We start from the raw sequence: 22,313 nt of genomic DNA, 5'->3' as shown, positions 1-22,313 counted from the left end.
CACTAAGCTACTCTTGTCTTGGTTGTGTGCTTAGAGTCATTGTTTTATTCGATTACTGAACCTTCGGCACAAGCACTCTGGATCAGGTTTTCCTTATGAATATCTCTGTACCTTGCTCCACTCAGTTTTCAACCCCAACAAACAACCCCACAGCATGATGCTACCACCATTTTTCACTGTATGGATGATATTGGGAGGTGGTAAACTTTTTTGAAAGTTTCTCCCATATTCACACAGGATCTCTGAAGCTAACCCAAATTGACAATTGGGTTCTTGGGCACCTCTCTTACTAAGGTCCTTTTCCCCCTATTACTTATTTTGGTGGGGTGGTCAGCTCTAGTTTTTATTTTTTTAAATGCTTCCATTTAATAAATTATGGAGGCCACTGTGCACTGGGGAACTTTCAGTGAAGCAGATTTTTTTTTATATCCTTCTCTAGGTCTGTGCCTCCACACAATCCTATCTCTGGGCTTTACATGTAGTTCTTGGCTAGGCTTTTGCTCTGATATGCATTGTCAGCTGTGAGACCTTATATAGACAGGGCTATGTCTTTCCAAATCATGTCAAATCATCTGAATATACCACAGGTGCTCCAATAAAGGTGACAAATAGGCCTTCAATAGTTGATCAGCAAGGTTCCAACACCCAGAACCAACCGATCAGCTGTTTGGTGCCTGCACTATGCTGAGAACGAGACCAGCATCAGTTGGCTCTATACCCTGTTTATTCACTTCAATGAGAGTTAAGCCCTTAAGGACCAGGGGTTTTTCCGTTTTTGCACTTTAATTTTTTCCTCCTTACCTTAAAAAAATCATAACTCTTTCAATTTTGCACCTAAAAATCCATATGATGGCTTATTTTTGGGGCCACCAATTCTACTTTGTAATGACATCAGTCATTTTACCCCAAAGATCTACGGCGAAACGGAAAAAAAAATCATTGTGAGACAAAATTGAAAAAAACAAAACGCCATGTTGTAACTTTTGGGGGCTTCTGTTTCTACGCAGTACATTCTTCGGTAAAAATGACACACTCTCTTTGTTCTGTTTGTCATACGATTAAAATGATACCCTACTTTTATAGGTTTGATTTTGTTGTACTTGTGAAAAAAATCATAACTACATGCAGGAAAAATTATATGTTTAAAATTGTCATCTTCTGACCCCTAGAACTTTTTTATTTTTCTGCATATGGGGCAGTATAAGGGCTCATTTTTTGCACCTGATCTGAAGTTTTTAACGGTACCAATTTTGTACTGAATAGACTTGTTGATCACTTTTTATTCATTTTTTCATGATATAAAAAGTGACCAAAAATACACTATTTTGGACTTTGGAATTTTTTTGCGCGTACGCCATTGACTGTGCAGTTTAATTACTGATATATTTTTTTTTATAATTCGGACATTTCCGCACGCGGCAATACCACATATGTTTATTTACACTGTTTTTTTTTTTTTTTAATGGGAAAAGGGGGGGTGATTCAAACTTTTATTAGGGGAGGTGTTAAATGATCTTTATTCACTTTTTTTTGCAATGTTATAGCTCCCATAGGGGGCTATAACACTGCACACACTGATCTTTTACATTGATCACTGGTTTCTCATAGGAAACCAGTGATCAATGATTCTGCCGCTTGACTGCTCATGCCTGGATCTCAGGCACTGAGCAGTCATTCAGCGATCAGACACCACGAGGCAAGGTAGGAGCCCCTTCTCGTGTCCCACAGCTGTTCGGGATGCCATGATTTCGCCGCGGACATCCCGAACAGCCCCCTGAGCTAACCGGCAGTGATTTACTTTCACTTTAGACGCGGCATTCAACTTTGAAAGGGTTAATAGCGCGCGGCACCGCGACCATTGCCGCGCGCTATTAGCCACAGGTCCCGGCCGGGCCCGACCCACTATGACGCGGGGCAATGTCGTGGCCCGCGTTATAGAAAGGGAAAGGACTCAGGACATACAGGTACGTTAAGGCTGCAGTACTCCAGCACCTCTGCTACACAGAGTGCAAAACCAATAGCTATTGGCTACATGTTCATTGACGGAGTGACAAGTATTGGCACCACATCAATAAACTACTGATGGCCTATCCTGTGAATAGGCCATCAATAGTTTTTACTTTTTTAAATTGTTTGTGAAAATCTTGGCCAACTGTATTTCCCTCTTTAAAGGCATATCACTTACAAATAGTGCGGTCAAAAACTGTGTTGGCGGCATGCTTTTGCTTGACTCACCCATGACAGGAAATGATGTCCTATTTTCAGTGAAATGCTATCTCAGGAGGCTTGGCTGGATCTGGTCTCTGACCAGGGAAGGGAAGGAAGTAAGCAGGGTGGGAGGACTGTGGTCAAAAGCTGGGGGAAAGCAATGCATTATGGGAATTCCAGCACTGAGCAACTAATGAATCAAGAAAGTACTATAAACCCACAAACAAATGGATTATTTGTGGTTTCAGAAATAGGGCATACAGATAAGCAATGATATATGCTTCTGCAGAATTTTTATCAATTAAAGGGGTACTACCGTGCTGACAACTTATCCCCTATCAAAAGGATAGGGGATAAGTTGCCTGATCGCGCGGGGTTCCGCCGCTGGGGACCCCCGTGATGTCGCACGCAGCACCCCGCTCTCATCAGGCCCCGGAGCAAACATCCGCTCCGGGTCTGATGACGGGACTGGTGATCGCAACGTCACAGCTCAGCCCCTGTGTGACGTCACGCTCCGCCCCCTCAATGCAAGTCTATGGCAGGGGGGAGACAGCTGTCTCACCCCCTGCCATAGACTTACATTGAGGGGGCGGAGTGTGATGTCACATGGGGGCAGAGCCGTGACGTCACGATACTCCGACCCTGTGATCAGCAGTCATCAGACCCGGAGCAATGTTCGCTCCGGGGCCTGATGATAGCGGGGTGCTGCGTGCGAGATCACGGGGGTCCCTAGCGACGGGACCCCACACGATCAGGCAACTTATCCCCTATCCTTTAGATGGGGGATAAGTTGTCAGCACAGTAGTACCCCTTTAATAAGTTTGATACCTATTAGCAAGGCAGGTAATAAAAGGCCTTTAACTTTGTACACTGGGCACTGTCACATAGGCATTTGAGTCAATAACCCCATTTCTTATTTGCAAGAACAAGGTCCCAATATGTTAGCTCCACCTACACAACCTCTTCGGCTTCTGTAAAAGCAAATGTTGCACAATTTCTTTTAGTGTTAAAACATGACTTATCAGGAGTGACTCCTGCCACACCCCTTCTTGATATTTGCCCTTCCCTTCAACCTTTTAGGAACAATATTAAACATAGCTCTTTTTTTTCACAACTTCACTAATTTTAGTCGTAACCTTATGGAGGAACTTCACACATCCTAAACAATCTCCTTCCATTCTAATTTTTTCCATTCTAATTTATAATTTTGTATAGTATTTTCTAATGGAAAATAAGGATCTCTACCAACTTACTGCGTAAAATTAATTTTCCAAACAAGCTTTGATCTCTTTCATGTGTATTGCAATTCCAGCGATGATGTCGAAACTGATGTTGACACTCTGCTGTCCATTCACTAACCCCTAGAGCAATAACATGCATGATTTCAGGATAACGCTGACACAGTTGCCTTTGACGAGTCACCAAACCAGGAACATTATTGCACATTACTCGGGATGAAGTAGGAGAGGAACCAACAGCCCCCATGTACCTGCCCAAAGAAAGGAAAAAAATCTCATTAAAACTGTAAACAATTGCTTGGCTAAATGTTAACACATAATGATGTATTAAACAAATTTGGCATCCTATAGTCACATGACTAAAAGGAGTATTCTGCAGATAACTTAAAAGGAGGTTGTGGGGACATTACACACACACATTACACACTTATACTGTGTTTACATGTAGTATTTTGAACAGTATTTGGCCCTCATTTTGGTCAGAATTTTAAGCCAAAACCAGAAGTGGTTGTGAAAAACACTTTAAGTGTTTTGGACCCACTCTAGGTGTTGGCTAAAAATACTTCCAGTTAGGAAGATTCATTTGTGTCCAGCTTCCTGAATGAAGTCTTAAACAAGAATAAAAAATGGAAAATGCTTCAGTGTTGAAGGAATTAAGATTGAATATTATAATTTCGGTAAAAGTTAGTTGTGTATTTTCCCCCCCCTTGTAACATAACACATTTTTAATGCAGGTGTATTTCGTGGTATCATCAGAACAAATCTGTACATAACTCATTGCCATTTTCACATATTTGGAAAATTTTACTATGAATATCTTTCTTCCTGGAGTATGTTAATATACAGTAATATATAGTAATCTATTTTAACATTTTCAAGAAACTTTAAATTATATTTATTTTGTATGATATTTGTCCAGTTTCCTGAGGACTGCCAGTAATTTAGTACATTTGACTTTAAGGAGTATTTTACACATACATTTCCGCCCTGTATCAGTTAAGAAACTCACTACACTCATGGCAGTTTTTTAAGATACCGTTGGAAAGTGAACTATGCTGTTCACTGCACAAATGGATGCTGAAAAAGATACTACAGGAGAATGCAATTTAATAAGAGAAATGTAGGGAATATTGTGTGCCTCCAAGAGTATGCTAGAAACCTTGTTTACAACCATAATTAAAGCCAATTTACTTTTTTGCCAGGTTAAATGAGATTGTGGTTTACACCAAGAGCACAGAATGCCAATTTTTGCTGCTAGGAAAATGTAAAACATTAGTGGTCTATGCATTGTTTATTGATTGACATTTACATGAATTAATGTATTAATATGGAGTTGTTCCCCTTTCTACTAATCTAGAAAGATTTTCTACAAATTGTTGGGATTGATAAAGCCTCTCTTCAGCAGGCTCTATCAATCAAGTGCACAATACACAGATCAATGAAGAAGCAGAAGTTGCACCTCAGCTCACTCACCAGTCTGAACAATGGTTAACGGACAACCAAAGTGCAAGTAGTGCTGGAGCTCGGACAAAGCGGGCTGCTTCCTGTGTTGAATAGCAGAAAAAGGAATGGTGGTCCAGCTCTCAAGCTAAGCAATTAGATTCCTCCTAAAAGTCCTCTGAGGGGATCAATAATGTGTAAAAAAAAATTCTTTCGTCTACCAAGACAAGTGGATTGTCATGAGGGACAAGCAGATTGTGCTACCGATTTAGTCCCTTGGACAAGTAGTTTTTGTTTTGTTTTTTATTTCCACACTCCTACTATAATCCTACTAAAGATTAGAATCCAACTATGCCTGAAAAACAAAAGGATCTTATCCTAAAAGGAATAGATTTCACCCTCACACACAATTATTTTGAATTGAATAAAAAAAAAAAAAAATAATATATATATATATATATATATATATACACACACACACACACAGCAAAATTATTGTGGGAAGCTAATCATTTTGATTGTGGGAAGCTAAAAAGAAAATATATTTCTACATCTCCTGTAGAAACTGTCAGAACCCACAGGGATAAAAGGTTCCGACAGGTTCTTTATTCATTTTGTTGCCGGGTTACACCTAGCTGTCTAGCTAGTCAGCTGACCGCTTGATGAGAGCACCTGTGAGTTGCCTATTTAACCTGGCAGTTGGCTCTCAGTCAGTGCCTGTGAAAGAATCTTTTTGCTCCAGTAGCTAATGTGTATTCCCTGTTTCTCCTGTATAACCTGGCATCTTTGACTTTTGGCTTTCATCTTGACTTCTCTCTGGTAATAGCGACTTGGTACTTTGACTTCTCCTGGCTTTGACACGGTTAGTTGAATCTGGACTATTATTTGAGTGTGTAGTCATATTTTGTTAGTCTGTCTGTTAACCCACTGTCCCCGGACCTAGTCAGTGTCATTGTAGTTTATTATTTTGACAATTACGCCCCTCACGTATACATGAAGGGACTGTCTTCGTGGTTACGGACCTGTAGTTTAGGGCAGGTACGTAAGTAGGCAGGGATAGGGGAGCGGGCGAGATTAGTGTGCACTCCTTCCCAGCCCATACATGACAGAAACACTGTTCTAGGGATGCTACAGAGATCACTATCTTTATTATATAGAACAGTAACGTCTGAACTAGACAGGTTTCTTCTACATCTAAATAAAAATAACTAATTGGTCTATGAAAACAACAACAAACTTCTAGATGTTATCACCTTTCATACCGAAGAAAATAAAATTGGTACACTGGTACAAGACGTATTTTAGAAAGGTACACAGCAATAGCTACCTGCCCTTTGAAAGCTTACATTATAAAATATGGCTCTCTAATATACCTTTTGGACAGTTCAAATTAATTTGGTGCAACTGTGCTCTGCAGTCAGATTTTGAAAACCAGAGTAAAAATCTGTAACTTAGGTTTGCAGCAAGAAAATAACCCAGAACCCTAATCTAGTCCTCAAGCATTCGGGCAAGTAACCTAATTCAAAAACGTCTATCTACTGGTACACAAAAAAAAAACAAGAAAAATACAGGGAATACAATAGCTCTAAATGTCATTATCTTTTCTAGCAATAACAAAAAGAATAGGGTCTATATTGGTCAAAGAGCCATTTCTTCACACCGGCCTTTTTTTCAAAACCACATTTAACCTTCTGTCAGGCACATCCTTGCCCCAAAGAAGAAAAAGGCACAAACATTTCTCAAAACAGTTGGTTGCTATAAATGCAACCATAAGAGGCGCAAGTGTTGAGCTAGCCACACACAAGCACAAAAACATTTTTATTCTTGTATGGAATAATTTCTCTAGACATGCTTCAATACATCATGACAGCCCTAAGTTTATCGGTATTATTATAATATATATATATATATATATATATATATAAATATTTCCCTCCTGGGGAGTAATACCCAATCTAACTGGCAAATTAGGTGGTGTTATCATCACATCTTTATTATCATATTTATATCTGTATATTTTTATATCAACAGTTTTTGCTTTTTTAACTAACCCCCTCAGGACCGGGACTATTTTGGCCTTAACCTCTTAAGGACACCACCAATTTTGACCTTAAGGACCAGGCCAATTTTATTTTTGCATTTTCAATTTTTCCTAAGTCTTCTAAAAATCGTAACTCTCTTATATTTTCATCCACAGACTAGTATGAGGGCTTGTTTTTTGCACGACCAGTTGTCCTGCATAATGACATCCCTCATTTTACCATAAAATGTATTGCGCAAATAAAAAAAAATACTATTTGTGTGGGGAAATGAAAAAGAAAACTGCAATTTAGCAAATTTTGGAAACTTTTCTATTTTTGTTGCGCTTAAAAAATAAATCGCAAACTTTTTAACCAAATTGGTATGTTTAAAATCCGGAATTGAAGGCCACGTGTGTTTACAAAGCCCCCATAGAGCCAGAACAATGGACCCCCCCCCATGTGACCCCATTTTGGAAACTGCACCCCTCACGTAATGCAATAAGGGGCACAGTGAGCATTTATGCCCCACAGGTGTCTGACAAATTTTTGGAACAGTGGTCCGTGAAAATGAAAAATGTTCCAGAGATCTTTCAAACACCAGTGGGGTGTAAATACTCACTGCACCCCTTATTAAATTCTGTAAGGGGTGTAGTTTCCAAAATGGGGTCACATATGGGGGGTCCATTGCTTTGGCACCACGGGGGGCTTTGTAAACGCACATGGCCCCTGACTTCCATTCCAAACAAATTCACTCCCCAAAAGCTCAATGGCGCTCCTTCTCTTCTAAGCATTGTAGTTCGCCAGCAGGGCACTTGACTTCCACACATGGGGTATTTCCATACTCAGAAGAAATGTGGTTACAAATATTGGGGGTAGTTTTCTCCTATTGCCCGTTGTAAAAATAAAAAATTTGTGGAAATACCAGCATTTTAGTGAAAACATTTTTTTTCATTTACACATCCAACTTTAACAAAAAGTCACAAAACACCTGTGAGGTGTTAAGGCTCACTGTACCCCTTGTTACGTTCCTTGAGGGGTGTAGTTTCCAAAATAGTATGCCAAGTGGGTTGTTTTTTGCTGTGCTGGCACCATAGGGGCTTCCTAAATGTGACATGCCCACCAAAAACCATTTCAGCAAAATTTGCTTTCCAAAAGCAAAATGTGACTCCTCTTCTGAGCATTGTAGTTTGCATTGTATGTCCTAACATGGGGTATTTCCATACTCAAAAGAGATGGGGTTACAAATTTTGGGGGGCATTTTCTCCCATTACCTTTTGTAAAAATGGTAAATTTGTGGAAAAAACTGCACTTTAGTGCACTTTTTCATTTACATATCCAACTTTAATGAAAAGTCGTCAAGCACCTGTGGGGTGTTAAGGCTCACTGGACCCCTTGTTACATGCCTTGAGCGGTGTAGTTTCCAAAATAGTATGCCATGTGGGGGTTTTCCTGCTGTTCTGGCACCATAGGGGCTTCCTAAATGTGATATGCCCCCAAAAACAATTTCATCAAAATTCACTCTCCAAAATCCCATTGTTGCTCCTTCCCTTCTGAGCCCGGCGACCACTTGACATACACATATGAGGTATTTCCTTACTCGAGAGAAATTGGGTTACAAATTTATGAGGACTTTTTCTACTATTACCCCTTGCAAAAATTCAAACACTGGGTCTACAAGAACATGCAAGTGTAAAAAAATGAAGATTTAGAATTTTCTCCTTCACTTTCCTGCTATTCCTGTGAAACACCTAAAGGGTTAACACACTTACTGAATGTCATTTTGATGACTTTGAGGGGTGACATTTTTATAATGGGGTCATTTGTGGGGTATTTCTAATATGAAGGCCCTTCAAATTCACTTCAAAACTGAACTGGTCCCTGAAAAATTCCGATTTTGGAAAATTTTGTGAAAAATTGGAAAGTTGCTGCTGAACTTTGAAGCCCTCTGATGTCTTCCAAAAGTAAAAACATGTCAACTTTATGATGCCAACATAAAGTAGACATATTTTATATGTGAATCAATATATAATTTATTTGGAATGTCTATTTTCCTTACAAGCAGAGAGCTTCAAAGTTAAAAAAAAAATGTAAAATGTTCCATTTTTTCATCAAATTTTGGACTTTTTTCACCAAGAAATGATGCAAGTATCGACGAAAATTTACCACTAACAAAGTAGAATATGTCACGAAAAAACAATCTCGGAATCAGAATGAAAGGTAAAAGCATCCCAGAGTTATTAATGCTTAAAGTGACAGTGGTCAGATGTGCAAAATTTGGCCGGGTCCTACACTGAAAATTGGCTGGGTCCTTAAGGGGTTAATATACAATACAGTACCATATCATGACTTGGAGATGCATATAACAGCCATAGCTGACAATATATTTCTGACTGACTAAAACATTTTATGACACACCATTTCTGACATTTTATTATGAATATGACATCACACTTTAGGAGTACTGTGACATTTGATTAGTACTATGATATATCTGACTATGACTGACATTTGACTGGCATTTGACTGACTATTAGACTTGGTATGCATGGTGATGGCAATGCTTATACATACTCTTTGACATTATATCATAAAGTTATTAGACATTATACCACTGTTTATTTTTGCTGTTAAACACTGGTTGCAGATTGGGTTGCCCGAGGCTTTCTGCCCAATGCCTTGGCTACCAGGGTCTATTGCCATTACACACTTATCCCTAGAACACTTTACATTTGACATTCGGTTACCTTACTTTTGTACATGCATTTGGTTAGCTACAGGAATACATTCTGGCTAGTAAAGTACCCTGGACACGCAAAGACAAGAAGAAATTACATTAGTTATATGACATTTTAGTGACTAACAGTGGTGTGGACTGATATAAGAATGCTACAGTCCCTAATGTATATTTGACTTAAGTTTGTGACTGTTGTACATGACTTGTGATTGAGTCTTATGTGTACTGAATTTATGTGTGTACACTATTTACGTCAGTCTAGATACCTGGCTGGCAGTTGCCCTTGTGTCGACCTTTGGGACAGACGCAACACCACCTCCTGGGACTCAGGAACATTCTCCACTTCGGGAGCTCTTGGTGTTTCTGGAGTGGCAGGACACTCTTGCAGACTGAACTCTGCAACTGGAATAGGTCCTGGACTTGCTGGATCCACGTGGATGGAAGAACTGGAATCCGGAATGTAAATAGATGCCATGGGAGACCGGACAGAAGCCGGTGAGGAGACCAGGGATGGTTGCACCAGTCCATGGTACAGCATAGCACAGAAGACTGCAGGCTGGCTAGGGGAGAACATCGGTACATCTATTGAAGGGTGGATACCCTCTCCAGGTACATTCTCATGGGTCTAGCAGCAGTTGGAGGAGGTGCAGGAGGTTCAGGCAGATCTTCTCTAAGGCACAATTTTACGCAATTTTGATGTACCAACTGCAGTTCATAACCAGTCTTCTGAATCAGAGTCCGGATAGGGCATTGAGGTGATAGTGTAGGGTTGGCGTGACAGTTATAGTCTCTTTGCTGTCTCTCTTTGGCCTCCCCATTTTTTCCCCAACAATCTCTTTCGCCTCTTGGATTCTTCTCCGATGGTCTGAGACCCAGTCTTGTGAAACATGTGGAGAGTTATTAAAATGGCGCTTGTAGTCCGAATGCTCGGTCTTTTGTCAGTTGCCCATGTCAACCCAGCATCAGGAAGAATTGGGTGTACCCAGTGGAGCAATGGTTGGTACTGTTGCAGATCTCCAACAATTCTGGCAACAGCCGGGGCCACTCTTAATGCTTGGACACTGACGCTGCTCACAGCATGTGGATGAGGACTTGACTGATGCACTCACACAATCCATTCCTCTGGGGGTGGTAAGCTGTAGTCCGGAGCTTCTTGCATTCTTTGAACTGACACAATTCTTTAAACAGTTGGGCCTCAAAGGCTGTTCCCCGATCCGAGAAGACTGACTCCAGACAACCCAGGATCTGTACCCAGTTAGAGTAGAACATCTGAGTAGCAGTCTTGGAGGTGAGGTCCTTGACAGGCACTACTACTACTACCCACTTGGAGTAGTGATCCACCATGGTGAGAGCGTAAGTGTACCAAGACCGGGTAGGGGACAACTTGACATGGTCTAGTGCGACCAGCTGAATAGGCCTTTCACTTTGGATGGGATGGAGGGGCGCTCTTGCATCCTTGCGTAGAATCTCAATGTCTCTTCGCATCCCAATCCAATAAAACCGTTGTCTGATGGTGGACTAGGTCTTGTGGACTCCAAAGTGTCCCAACTGATCATGGTAGGCATTGAGGATCATCGCAGTGTCTCTTCAGGGAACCAGAATATGATGAAGCCATCATCACCAGAGACTGGATCCAAAGAATTCCTGTACAATAGTCCCTTGTGTACAAACAGTTGTTTCCTCTGTCGCCACAACCTCTTCAACTCATAGTAACACTGGACCCGGTGTAGATGGGTTGGTACCTTTTTTATTAACAAGCAGTCCAACAGATCCCCCATGACTTGACATTCATCTTGCAGAGTCTTCCACGTGTAGAGGTCTTCCTGAACTCTTTCGGACCTGGGTTCTCAGTCATCTAGCGTGGTCAGGACACTCTGGCTCACAAACCTCTGATAAAATGGGGGCATCTCCACTTCTTCCCACTCATCTTCTATAGGTGGTTCTTCGCCGGGAGTCATCCGAGACAACACATCTGCATTCACGTTTGATTTGCCACTTCTATACTTGATGCTAAAGTTGTAGTTGGCCAATCTGGAGGCCCAATGCTGTTCAATGGCCCCAATTTGGCAGTATTTAGATGGGCCAACGGATTGTCGTCTGTGTAGACGGTAAAAAGCGAGGCAGCCAGATAATCCTTAAATTTTTCGGTCATGGCCCAGACCAAAGCGAGGAGCTCCAACTTGAAAGAACTGTAGTTTGAGTCATTCTTCTCTGCTCCTTGCAGACTTCGGCTGACATAGGCTATCAGCCGCTCTTTGCCCTCCTGGACTTGAGACAAGACGGTGCCCAGAACCTCAAAACTGGCATCGGTATATAGCCGGAAGGGTTCACTATAATTTGGATACGCCAGGATAGGTGGTGCGGTCAGCAAATGCTTAAGAGCTCGGAACACTGTTTCTTGCTCTTTGGCCCACTTGACAGGTAGTCTTCCATTATAGTTTTCCTTTGCGTTACCCCTGAGAAGAGCTGTAAGGGGTTCAGCAATCAGGGCGAAGTGGGGGATGAAGTGGCGGTAGTAGCCAGCAGATCCCAGGAAGCTCCTGATGTTCTTCACTGTGCTCGGGGTAGGCCAGTCCTTGACAAGGTCAACCTTTCCTGGATCAGGTTGAACTCCTTCCCAGCTGACGACATGACCTAGTTAGTGTACCTGAGGTTTCAAAAGATGACATTTAGAGGGTTTAATCTTCAGCCCATGCTGGATCAAGACTTGAAACACCTCTGTCAGGTGGTTAAGATGCTCCTGATAAGTTTTGGAGTATACAATGTCATTGAGATATAGCAGGACACTCTGGAGGTTGAGATGTCCCAGGCATCGCTCCATCAAACGTTGAAAGGTAGCAGGGGCATTGCATAGCCCAAAGGGCATGCTTTTGAATTCAAACAACCCCATTGGGGTCACGAAAGCAGTCTACCGGTCCTCTTCAGCCATAGGCACCTGCCAATATCAGCTGGTTAAATCCAACGTGGAGAAGTATGCGGCTGATCCTCAGACAGTTAAGATCTCTTCGATCCTGAGTAGAGGAGGATAGGCATCTTTATGCGTGACGTTATTCAGCTTCCGATAGTCCACACAGAAACGGATAGTCCCATCCTTTTTAACGAGGACCAGAAAAGCAGCCCAGGGACTCTGACTCTCTTGGAGGACGTCAGCATCCTTCATTTCAGCCAACATTTTCTTGATTGACTGGTACATGCCCGATGCTACAGGGCGTTGTCTCTCCTTGATTGGCGGACTGTCGCTGGTCAGGATCAAGTGTTGTATTATAGTAGTCTGGCCGAAGTCGGTGGGGTGCTTGCTGAGGGCTTCCTGGTACTGTTTGGCCACTTTAACGACTCCACTGACCTGTTCTCTTGGGGTGTTTTTGTCCCCCACTTAGAGCTGGTCCAGCAAGGTTCAGGATGACTTATGCTGTCCGCTTTCAGGCCACCCGTGCCCCAGTGAGAATGTCTTTCGACCCGATGAGATACAACTGGGCAACTGGAGTATACTTCAGCAGGATGGTGGCAGTGTCAGATATGTTGACTAGACAGACTGGGACTTTGCCATCAAAACAGTGACTAGACTTCTCTCCGCCAGGACTAAAGGATAATCTTGCAGCTGTATCGGCTCCAGCAATGCTTGGTAATCATTGTTCCTAATTCCAGGTCGGGCACGGCATCAAAGGATGGTCTCCGTATGAGGCTGCAAGACTACTGAACGGATGTCCTGAATCCGTACTCGGCAAACTTCTCCATGACTGTTGACAAACTTCTGCTCCGCTTGAAGAATCTTTAAGTGGTGTTGCGCAGCCCGCCGGCCTGAAGGTGACATGTAGGGGAGAGAGGCATGTAAAGAGCCTACTATTTCAGTAAAATAGTGTCTCATGATGTTCATCCCCAATATAAACTCTGCCACCCCCCTATCGGATACATTGGTTACAATCACTCCCTGTCCCCTGAGTATATGCTCACCCACTTGAATGGTTGGCTCTCAGTATCCATGTCTGGTTACTGGTTTCCCATTCCCTGCCATTACTTTAAAGTCATCGCCAGGTTCAAATAACAAATCAGCAGTCCAATACTTATAATAGACATCATTGGGTATGGTAGACACCTGACATCCCGTATCAATTAGGGCCTCTAACTGTACCCCTTCTACAATAACCTTTACATAGGGGCATGGTGCGACGTAAAGGGAGAATCTGGACCTGCTGACGATTCGCATGAGGGCCGATCCTTGACCTCAGGGGATTCCCATTTATAGCCCAACATTGTGTTCTCCAATGTCCAGTCTTATTACAATGACTATAGAAGGACCTCTGAGTCCCTGGAGGTCTGTTGGAGGGGAAATTATGGGAATTAGCAGGACGGGGAGCAGAGACAGCTTTCTAGGCAGAGGTTCCTTCCGGCTAGGCGGATTGGTCCGGCTAACAAGATCTTTGACGGCCTTAGTTAACTGATCAAGGTCCTGTCTAACACTTTGCAATTCTGAGGCCGCAGAGGTTGATGGGGCAGGTAATACTGATACAGGAGTAGGTGGTGATAGTAGCACTGATCTAACAGATGCTCCTAGTGTCTCTGAGGGAGAGGCGCTAACTTCTTCGGCCTCGGCCCCAGACTCAATAACTTGGATGGATAGTCTCTTAACCTGTAGGTGATGGAGGGCGTACCCTTACTCCCTCTGCCCACTCCCTGTCTATAATGCAGGGCCACACATAGCGGGTCGGGCCCGGCACATAGCAATGGCGCGGTGCCGCGCGCTATTAACCCTTTAGACGCAGCGTTCAAAGTTGAATGCCGCGTCTAAAGGGAAAGTGAACCATTGCCGGTTAGCTCAGGGGGCTGTTCGGGATCGCGGCATCCCGAACAGCTTACAGGACAGCAGGAGGGTCCCTACCTTCCTCCTCGCTGTTCGATCGCCGAATAACTGCTCAGTGCCCGAGATCCAGGCATGAGCAGTCAAGCGGCAGAATCATTGATCAATTGTTTCCTATGAGAAACCATTGATCAATGTAAAATCCCTATGGGAGCTATAACATTGCAAACAAAAAAAAAGTTAAAAAAAAAGGGAATAAAGATCATTTAACCCCTTTCCTAATAAGTTTGAATCACCCCCCTTTTCCCACTTAAAAAAATAAACACAACTATGTAAATAAAAACAAATGTGGTATCAGTGCGTGCGGAAATGTCCGATTTATAAAAATATATCATTAATTAAACTGCACGATCAATGGCGTACGCGCAAAGAAAATTCCAAAGTCCAAAATAGTGTATTTTTGGTAACTTTTTATAATATGAAAAAATGAATAAAAGTGATCAAAAAGTCTGTTCAATACATAAATGTTACCACTAAAAACTTAAGATCAGGGCGCAAGAAATGAGCCATCATACCATCCCGTACACGGAAAAATAAAAAAGTTATAGGCGTCAGAAAATGACAATTTTAAACGTATAAATTTTCCTGCATGTAGTTATGATTTTTCCAGAAGTACGATAAAATCAAATCTATATAAGTACGGCATCATTTTAATCAAAATTGAAAGGGTTATGATTTTTAAAAGGTAAGGAGGAAAAAACGAAAGTGCAAAAATGGAAAAACCCTCCGTCCCCAAGGGGTTAAAAGCGGGAAATGACAAACTAGGATTCTGTACAGCTAACATTCTGGGCTTTGTCCCATTTGTTGTGAGCCCCATCAATAAATCTGTCCATTAGTACCTTGTTGCCCTGCTCGGGAGTTATACCATCTAGTCTCTGACAGTTTCTAGGGCATTTTGCAAGGCTACAGCATAAGCTCGGAGGGTCTCGCCTGGTTTCTGTCGTCTCTAATACAGGCGGAGGCGTACCTCTGATGGAGAGTGGGATTCAGCCCTTCAAAGATCAGCTCTACCGTTGCCTTCTTGGAGGCGGGCAAGGTGCGGACTTCTTCAAGTTTTGGTCTGTGTAGCTGTCCAGTGAGCAACTGCACCTGTTGAGGGGGAAAAGAATAGAAATCAAAAAGGCTCTGTATCTTCTCTTTAAAATCTTGCAAAGTGAAGGGGTCCCCATTGTAGGCGGAAAGGACAGTGTTCCCCAAGAAGACTCATGCAGCTACAGGAGCTCTTAAACTGTTGCGCTGAACTGGAGGTGGAGAGGTTAGGACCCTCCTTGTAGCAGGTGGTAACCCCACCCCTGGAGTCGAAGAAGCACCTTCGTCCAGGGGTCAAGGAGAACTGGGTGCTGACATCTTGCAGGCTTGATTGAATGCAATGTCGCTATAAGAAGTTTGGGGTGCGCTGGCCCTTTAAGAAGACTTTGAGTGCGCTGACCTGCAGACTTGCTGGGGTGCGCTGTCGATGTGAGACGGTTGAGTGCACTGGCCCTTTAAGAAATCTTGTGATGTGCTGCAGCGGCTTGGGTGACCAGTACTCCCTGCTGACCTCTGCAGAGTCTGCGCAGCGGTGATCTGGTGTAATGATGCAGGCGCAGCCGCCGGAGCCTTTAGTCCGGCTGCACCCGGGGAACTTCTGGCTGGGAAATCCTTCCCCACTGCAACACAGGGGAGACTTTTTGATCCTTACGGACGGCTAAGGAGGCGTGACTGTGGAGGACCAGCGGGGCGGAGCTGCGACAGCTCGCGCGCACGGGAAGACCCAGGGCTGACTTTAACCCTTGCAGGTACCTCGGTAACAGCAGTGCAGTACACTTCACCTGCCCCCTTACATTTTTTTAGCACCCCAGCAAAGCACAATTTCACTAATAATGTCCCGTAACTTGTGGCCGCAATTCCTGTCGCAGCTTGCGACAGCTCCGGACTATTCTGTAATTACAGTTCTGAATAGGGGGAGGACTAGTGGCTTTTGCGGCAATGGTGTGCACCCGTATCTCGTTGCGGGTGGCCTGGTGGTTGAATAGTTAAAGGCACACACCCGTATCCTGTTTGTGATGCCAAAATATTGGTGACCCACAGGTGTTATGGCAGGACCACTGGGTGTAGCGGTTCAGGTAGCGGGGCCAAATGGTATTAACCCCTGGGGCAAGATGTTAGTAACCCCTAGTGTTCGTGATGCCAGGATGTGGTTGTATGGTGTAGGGTACCGCTGACAACCAACCCAAAACGGCATATAGTAAATGAGAGTCCAAAGCAGGGTTTTGATGCAACTGGAACTTTACTGAAGAAGGCAGTATAACAGTCTTAACAAATAGCCAACTTCCACAGAGGTGACCGGGACACAGGGAACCTCTCAGACTTGCTTGGACTTGTAGTTGCTATAAAAATGATGCAGGCCACTGTACTACTGTTATGACTTTGGTAGGGACAGTAGAGACTTGACTTGTATTCACAGACTTGATGTGGCTGCAGACTTTTAGGCTTTTGCCTAGAAATGATGGACTTGACTTGTACAGGACTTGTGCTTGCTTTAAGGTCCAGGAAGTAAGAGAGAGAATGTGGAGACTACAGCCCCTTATATATCAGGGGGCTGGACTAAAGCCCATTGGTAGCTGGTTGCCTGGGATTACCTTTGCCTCTGGAAGTCTGGGTATATTGTGTGATCACATAGCACATGACATATTACATGACCTTAGGAAGGTAAATACAGGTGTAAATATCCTAACAACCTTCATATATTACTTACATTCACTGTACAATACATACAACAGATGTACATACTTAATATACAATACAATACCATATCATGACTTAGGGGGGAACCTGCAGGAGAGCCCTGTGAACTTGAGGGACTCTACCTGAGGGGACTGTTCTTGAGGGACTCTACCTGAGAACCATGTTCTGTACCGGGACACCACAGGTGCACTATGTTTTTCCAGATAATCAGCACAGTGAAGGGAGAAAGTGACTGACACTTCAAAGGAATATGGTAAGTGCTCTGTGTGAGAAACCAGCTCTGTGTGATAAACAAGCTGACTGTATGTGAACACCGGGAAGGACCTGCTGCGGTGCTGACAAGCGAGCAACAAATTAAAGCCAATGATAAGCACCAAGCAGCAAAGGATGTCGCACTCACCAGTCAGGTATAAACTTCTTTATCGAAGGATGACAGAAGGTGTACAGGTCAGTGTAGCGGGGGGCACCTCCATAAAAGATACAATGGCAATGAAGAAGCGATCCTGTAGCGGCGCTCACCCGTGCGGCAGAGTAGAATTTCAGAAGCCGATGGTAAATAAGAACATACTTTACTCAGAACATGTACAAGGGACTACGCGTTACGAAGGGACATGCTCCACTCTTCCTCAGGTCCAATCCTTAGAAGACTAAGGGGCCAGGCTACAATATATAGACGGGAAAACCCCACGAAAACAAGAAGCTTACTATAATATAAACGTAATAGTCAGAGGGACTTATATACAAAATATAAATCCTAAATATGTATCATACATGAAATGTATACAATAAATATATAATATTATAAACAAAAGACAATAAAAACTTGTAGTTAAATGAGCCTAAAAGACAAAGGATCGGGCGGGAATCATAGATGCCCATAGATGTCAGCAGTCTCTATGGTGTAGAGTATTGAACAGATGAACAGCCTGCAAAGCTAAGCAGCTGCATGTGGGGCAGTCCTCCGGGTGGGGGGCGCCAGGTTCGGCCATATAGAATCCAACAGAATACAACCTCCCAATATTTTTATATACATCTTTGGAATATACAACCCACTGGAGAGGACAAAAAAGAATTAGAACTTCAATATACAGAGTCTGATGATAATATAGCGCAGGGGGGAAGCAGTTATGCGGATCCGTTTTGGGCCAATAATGGACCACGGACCGGAACAGTGTTTTATCATCGGAACGATGAAAATGTATAGTGGTCGAAATGGGGATCCCCAAACATTCTGGGTAGCATGGTTTTCAGCATATTAATTCCATAGCTTCATTAAGACCCATAGGATGGAGTGTTTGCATGGTGTAAATCCAAAACATCTCCTTTCTGTTCAGCACAGCGGATCTATTCTCAGTGCTGGCCGGGATTTGTTCAATTGGTATGATGGTAATCAGATTTGGAGCATCCTTATGGTGGACACTGATGTGTCGAGACAGGCTATGTAAAAGAAATCCTTTTTTAATATTGGTCCGATGCTGATTAAGACGTAGATGCAGGGGTTGTGTCGTCCGACCAATATATTGCTTGCCACCTATAGAGGTGATCATATAGATGACATGCGAGGATTGGCAGTTCATATAGGATTTCGGGTGGAATATGGCTCCTGTAGTTGTGCTCGTGATAGTTGACTTCTTGTGGCAGATGGTGGCACAGCACAAACATATGGAATGACCACATTTGAAGGCGCCAATCTTCTGAGGAATGATGTTCGAAGCTCCCCTCTTCTGCTGTTCTGTGTTAGTCAAAGGTTTATTCTTCTTCCCACGGCTAGGAGCAATTAGATTACACAGGGTGGGAGCCCTGCGATATGTAAAACCTGCTTTTACAGGGAGTAAACCAATTAGATGGGGATCTGACCTCAGAACACTCCAATGTTTTTGTATGATTTGTTGTATCAATCTATGTCCTCCAGAATAGGTGGTGATAAAGTTCAGGATTGGATTCCCCTTTTTGCTTCTTTCTTCTGTTCTTTTTCTGTTAAAGGTGTTCGGTATTGTTGCGGTTTCATTGTTCTTTTTATGCATGCAATCACTTGAGGAGATGCCTGGTTCCACTAGTGTAGATATCACGGAATCCACCATAGGAGGGGGTAGGCAGTCATCCTGAGTCAGTTTCAGAGTTTTCTGGTAAGCATCCTTTATCAATTGGTCCGGGTAGCCCTTCTCCAGGAAACGGCTTCTCAGGGTGCCGGCTTGCTCTTTAAAAGTTTTGTCCTCGACACAATTTTTACGGATTCTACGAAACTACCCATAGGGGATGTTTTGTTTCCATTTTTTATGATGGCCACTATGGAATGGAACGTAGCTATTTGAATCCACCGGTTTAAAAAAGGTGGATGTGATAATCTGCCTCTCTTTATGGGTTATTAGCAAATCCAAAAACTCTATCGATGTTTTGGAGATGTTGGGGGTCAACTGGATGTCCCAAGTGTTGTTGTTAATCTGTTGTACTAGGGTGGAGATCAAATCCATTTCACCTTTCCAAAGGAAGAATAAATCATCTATATACCTGCGGTATATAGATGCATGCTGGAGGAAAACAGGATTTGAGGTGATGAAACTCTCCTCAAAGCACCCCATAAATAAGTTGGCGTATGATGGGGCCACACGGGTCCCCATCGCCGTGCCTCATTTGGTGGTACATCTTGCCATCATATGCGAAAAAGTTGTTCTCCAATATCAGTTGGAGCACCTTCATGGGACGGATGGTATCAGTATCGTGTGCTAAGCACACTTTGTCTGCCAACACTCAAAGATTGGGCATGGAGGAGAAGTCTTTATCCACACCTACACAAGTGAAGGTCACAACGAGTAATGCAAAGTTACATACAAACATATTACAAAATTGTACTCAAATTATTCCTATCGTTAAGAATAATCGGGCCTAAGGCATCTAATCTAATTATCCACTGTGCTTCACATTGTAAGAGCTGGATTCCACAGTCTCATCCATTCTGAGGAAGATTACCTATAGGCAACCAAGCTAATTTTAAACAACTGCAATCGCCATTGTGGAATTCTTTCATGTGGGCAATAAGACGCGTTGCACCATGTCCGGAATGGACAAAAGAAAAATGTTCCCGTATGCGGGTAAAAAGGTGTCGCGTAGTCTTGCCAACATAAAAAAACCCACAAGAGCACAAATGGCATATATTAAATAAGTGGAGCGACATGTAATAAACTGATTGATGACATGGGTATACACACACAATTTTACAGACCATGACTTAAAAGGGTAATCTGGGCAAAAACATCTTATCGCCTATAGAAAGAATAGGGGATAAGATGTCTGATCGCAAGGGGCCCGCCGCTGGGACCCCCGCGATCATGGGGACATCACGCCACGCCCCCTCCATTCATGTCTATGGGAGGGGGCGTTGCGGCCGTTACGCCCCCTCCCATAGAAATGAATGGAGGGGGCGTGGCGTGACGGCACGTCCCTCGTCTCAGAAGCCCGGCGGTTTCCAAAACTGCAGACGCAGCTTCGCATAGAATGCGGGCTGCTGCAGGGAGATCGCGCGGGGGGGGGGGGGGGGGGGGGGGGTGGGGGTTCGGGGGGTTTGGGTTGGGATTGTCCCAGCGGCAGGCCCCCCGTGATCAGACCTCTTATCCCCTATCTTTTCGATAGGGGATAAGATGTTTTTGCCCGGAATACCCATTTAATGTTCCGTAGACAAAAAATACAATGTCCAGATGCAAAATTACCCTTGGGAGTGCTCCTCTCTAGCCATGTGTTTTTTTTATTAACATCTGTCATAGGTATTGAAAGGGCATTACCCAGCATGGTACTTTTTCGATGTGTAACTTGCGGTTTTTCAACAGCCACATCTATAATTTCGGGGTCTGCTTCAAGTATATACCAGAATCAATGGATTGCTCAAGATATCCTAGAGCGGAGATTAGAATTAGCGAAAGAGAATCTCAGTGTATTGTTGGTATTCGATTGGTGAGTATAATAGCTTCTCCTGAGGGACTAACTGCGCGTGCAAAAGCGTCATTTATTACCTTTCCAGGATAATTCCTGGCTAGCAATCTATTTCTTAACTCTTGGCTCTGTGATAGATATGAGTCTCTGCTTCTATTTATCCTTTTCAATCTGAGAAATTGTGAATATTGTATACTTTTCTTTATGTGAGATGGGTGTGAACTGTTATATTCCAATAGTGTGTTTTTCGCAATTTGTTTTCGAAAACCTTGGGTGGTGATAGAATTATTCATTATTTGGATAAGGACATTATGAATTTGAGCTGTTGATCACCATAATTAAATGTGAACAACATATTAACGTTGATAAAATTTAAGTATGCATGAATTCTTCAAAATGATCACGGGTGCCTTCCCACACAATAAGGACGTTGTCAGTTAAAGGCAATCTGTCATCAGCATCACCCACACTAAGCCTTGTAGTGCGGGTGATGCTGATTAAAACGCTATGTACCTTATTAAAAACCGAGCAGTGGATGTTTAGAAATCTTTATATTTACTTACCTGTCAATCACAGGCTTGGGGCTCAGTTACGTCAGCGGGACTCGGCCGGCCATTGATGTAAAGTTTCCTGTGACCTTAAGTTTTTACAAGTGCACATGTGCGGGTTTACGCTAGCGTTAACCCACGCATGCGCACTTGTAAAAACTTAAGATCACAGGAAACTTTACATCAATGGCCGGCCGAGTCCCGCTTCCGAATCCCGCTGACGTAACTGAGCCCCAAGCCTGTAATTGACAGGTAAGTAAATATAAAGATTTCTAAACATCCACTGCTCTGTTTTTAATAAGGTACATAGCGTTTTAATCAGCATCACCCGCACTACAAGCCTGTGTAACAGGCTTAGTGCGGGTGATGCTGATGACAGATTGCCTTTAAGGTTATAGCGTAATATGCTGGGAGTTGTAGTTTTGGTTCATGTCAGCTGCAGAGCCATAGGCTGTGTCAAGGAATACAGGGAATTGCAGTTAGTAACTACAACTCCCAGCATGACCTGATGCAGCCAATGGATCTGCAGCTGACCCGAACCAAAACTACAACTACCAGCATGTTGCACTTTATAATTCTACAGTTTAGGTTATGGTGCAACATGCTGGAAGTTGTAGT

General features: G+C 43.1%; 1 protein-coding gene across 2 annotated transcripts in view; it reads right to left on the bottom strand.

Annotated features, from left to right (window-relative positions):
- WNT2 (Wnt family member 2) overlaps nucleotides 1-22,313 on the bottom strand; it is a 142,240-nt gene that overhangs the window by 101,554 nt on the left and 18,373 nt on the right. For both annotated transcript variants that reach the window (XR_008892668.1, XM_056573851.1), the window contains exon 2: nucleotides 3,462-3,697. Coding sequence is in view for 1 of the 2 variants with exons in the window: in XM_056573851.1 (XP_056429826.1) it covers nucleotides 3,462-3,697 (236 nt within the window). In the remaining variant the exon portion in view is untranslated. The remainder of the gene's footprint in view (nucleotides 1-3,461; nucleotides 3,698-22,313) is intronic.

This window comes from Hyla sarda, chromosome 4 (genome assembly GCF_029499605.1).
Source record: "Hyla sarda isolate aHylSar1 chromosome 4, aHylSar1.hap1, whole genome shotgun sequence".
Classification (NCBI taxonomy): Eukaryota; Metazoa; Chordata; class Amphibia; order Anura; family Hylidae; genus Hyla; species Hyla sarda.
The sequence above is the reverse complement of the archived record's forward strand: the minus strand, read 5'-3'. Positions and strand labels throughout refer to the sequence as shown.